This window comes from Chondrus crispus, genomic scaffold, assembly GCF_000350225.1.
Source record: "Chondrus crispus Stackhouse genomic scaffold, scaffold_704, whole genome shotgun sequence".
Lineage (NCBI taxonomy): Eukaryota > Rhodophyta > Florideophyceae > Gigartinales > Gigartinaceae > Chondrus > Chondrus crispus.
Window position 1 is genome coordinate 6370 of NW_005178714.1, and position 3334 is coordinate 9703.

Here is a 3334-nt window from a genome sequence, read left to right on the forward strand (position 1 = left end):
CATTTACTGGCATTGAGCAAGATCAATTTAACGGTGATTCAGATAGTGAGGACGATCGCTCTACTGTGCCAGCGAAAGACCGGACAGGACGCAAACCGTCGCTTGCTCGGTATCGCGGAACATTAGAAGCTCTATCTAACGAACTCAGTTGTATTATGACGGACGCGAATCTAGTTCAATCGGGGCTGCCTTCGAGCATCAAGTCACTTCTGTATGAGGAACAAAGCCGCGTAAGGAGGCTTCAGCATTCGAATCTGAGGCAAAGTCGTATGGATGGCTTCTGTAGTCGTTGATGGTTCGTTCCTAGTGCGCATTTCGGCCTCGATAAAGTGAACTCTGGGGTTTTCATGTTTTTGTATGTTCATGGTATCGCGTAGTTCATTCTATAGAGTCTAGTTCACGTTAGAAATACGAAAACGTCGATTCTGGGCCAAAAAAGCGGGGTGGCGCTTCCCTCATAGTCCTTCGGTTCAATGTACCGAGACAGTTCATCATATCAGGTACGCAGCTTATCGAGACTTTACTCTGTACCGGAAAGTCTTTCTGGAGTGAGGTGAAGAAAGGGGTATGTAAGAAAAATTCCAAAAGAAAAGGGGTACGTAAGAAAAATTCTCAAAATCAAAACATCAATCCAGCCTCACACGACCTTCCTCCCAGCGCAGCATACGGCACTGCACAACATATACCTCATCCGTCTCGCGCTCCGTACTCGCGCTCCTCCTACTTGCGCCTCCCTGTGGCTTCTCTCATCGCCTGTACAACCGTATATTGCTCGGCACGCGCTTAGAAGTTCGCTTGCTTGGGCTTGTTGCGCGCGAAATCCGAAAAGGAAGGGACCTATGTCTACTAGCTCGAGGGACAGCCTCAGGGGCATGGGTATCCCACTTAAAGTGGAGCGAGTGGTTACGAAGAGATCAGAACGGGGACGATCAAGCATATTACAAGTTGAGTACAACACTGGGGAGAAGGTCAAAGTTGGAGACCTTTCAAGCTTAGTAACGTATAGGCACATGCTGGCGGGAGACTTAACAGGGATGGCACTGAGGAACAATATGTTGAGCCTCAAGACGATTGGGGACTGTATATATTCTGCGTCAGTGAGGATAGAAGGGGGGAAGACTTGCTTCAACTTGCTAAGTGGTGGATCACGGAGGCTCGGCGTACACTCCAGTAGCGGAGTGTTTTTCCGCCCAGGTTCCGACTTGGAGACGTACGGCAGAACGGGAATCGGGTCTTCTAGCGCCAGGTGGGTCGACGCACACATCGAGGCACGCAACGTAGTTCGGGGCGAAGTGTTCAATCGACTCACGCTCTCGGGCGGCACGATGTATCTGATCGGCAGCGGGGTCGACACGGAGCTAACGGGGGTCCGAGATTCAATCCCCCAATGCACCATTTCCCCTTATGCTAAATTTGTCAAGATCGACTGGTGGCGAAAGATCGCAGAAGAAGCTGGGATCACTCTTAACATCCTTGAGGATTATACAATATCAGAACCAGTAATACTACAAAGAGATGCTTCCGGAAATTGGGAGACGGGCGGCAGCTGTGAGAAAAGGTATATCGATTGTCCGGAGTGTAAGGACTGCTCAGAAGGGATTGTTAGACATGCTGGCCGTTGTGGTTTCCTGTCTGAGGAGGAGGAAGGCAGGTTCGCTGTCTGTATAGTCCCGGAACATGCAATGTTTAAAGCAACTTCAACTGGTGAGAGATATATGGACGGAAGACATAAGAAAAAGTTAATTATGAGGGCCATTAAATTGATCAAAGTGCTCAGATGTCATGTGGCAGATCAAGTGAGAGCCTTATCCAACACTACTGGATTGAAGATGGAAGAGGTGATTATGACTATGACGAGGATGGGCGAGGTCAGGAGAGAGTTTGCAGCCGCTAATCTATGCTTCCTGCTAGATAGTACCATGAACGGGGCGCTCGTCCAAAAGTCTCCAGTCCCGGTTACTATTTTGCAGGGTTCGACTTGGAGACACAGCGGCTCGACCGAGAACCCAGGGATGATCAGCGAAATTACGGGAGTGGCACCTGTAGGCACGGTAACGGATTACACCTTCCACGAACGCAGGACAGGGGATCCAGTGCCTGAGGCCGACGGCGGGAGCGATCTCAAAGCGGGCACAGACTCTAACGCCGTTTCTGGAGACTCAGTAACTGTACCAACACTTAACGGGGTCAAATGGGCTGCATGAACAGAAGCTGCGGGATCTGTACGCGACACTTGAGAAGGCACGAACGGTATACTACGTGCACCAAGTGGCGATCGATCAAATATATAATAGGGCAGCAGAGGACAAGGTGACAGGCAGGGACCTGGACTCTCTTATTGACGATTGAGATTTAGGCGATATACGGGGGGTGTAAAAAAAAGGTGGAGGCAAAGCGAGGGAGCGTTGAGATGGAAGCGGAAAGATCGCTGCTCGATGTAGAGTGGTCTGCGGCTTAGTGCAGTAGAGTTTCTCCGAGGCGATCTGGGCGGCATGAAACCACTAGGGAAATTCAGTTTTAGAATCGGAGTGTGCATAGCACATCAACGCAGCCATGGCTGCGTTGATGTGCTGTGCAGATTTGTGATTTGGTACATGTTCTGGTGCTACTCCCAAGGGGTGGTGCCTTGGGAGCGATCGTGCGTTTGATACGACACAAAACGCCGTGTTGGCATGCTTTAATCGCAAAAAAGTACGAATCAATTTGCGATTGGTGATTTCCGGAGTCTTCACTGGAAGACTCTGGAAATCACAAATCGCAACAGATGGTCTTTGAAGTTTTTAGGGTTGGCCACAGCCCATGCCGTAAAATGCGCGTAGTAGATGGTGCGGCGCACAGATACTTGTCGGACCACTGACACACGCGAACCCCGCCTGACAGTTTCCGCCCTACTCTCTACCCCGGTTCCCACGACAGCAGCTACCCCGTACTGCTGTGGATGCAACATGTTCTTTCCAGATGGAATAGATAGCACATCTGAATTCATGGTCATGACTTTTGGCGCAGCACGAACCTGTAGCTTACTGTTTCTTGTTCTGGATTTGGGATGCCGAAAGCACAGTACTGCGTCTCTGAGTAATGTGGGTTCGCCTCCTTCGGTCCGACAAGCAGATCTAGACCCCTGGCTGCATGCTGTGCCCCTTCTAGAAATGAGAGCGTTCAGAACTCACGCGGGGAAATTTTCAACGATTACGTGAGGTTAAATCAGTTTATTCACGTTCGACGAAGAATTCGAATGTGATACAAATATCTATTTTGTTGTGTTGTCTAAGGAGTCAGACCATACTTCTGAAAACATCGTATGGGATTTCGTAGTGTTTGACGTCTGAATTTC

General features: G+C 49.6%; 1 protein-coding gene; it reads left to right on the forward strand.

Moving 5' to 3' along the window:
* The first annotated feature begins 1325 nt into the window (after positions 1-1325).
* On the forward strand, positions 1326-2850 carry CHC_T00000907001 (hypothetical protein). XM_005711216.1 is given in 2 exon segments: positions 1326-2204; positions 2205-2850. 1 exon segment carries the CDS (start codon positions 1326-1328, stop codon positions 2202-2204), a length of 879 nt encoding a protein of 292 aa, XP_005711273.1. The 3' UTR covers positions 2205-2850.
* The last annotated feature ends 484 nt before the right edge of the window (positions 2851-3334 follow it).

Coding starts and splice junctions, on each gene's coding strand:
- CHC_T00000907001 (XM_005711216.1), top strand. CDS start 1,326: ATGTATCTGATCGGCAGCGGGGTCGACACGGAGCTAACGGGGGTCCGA.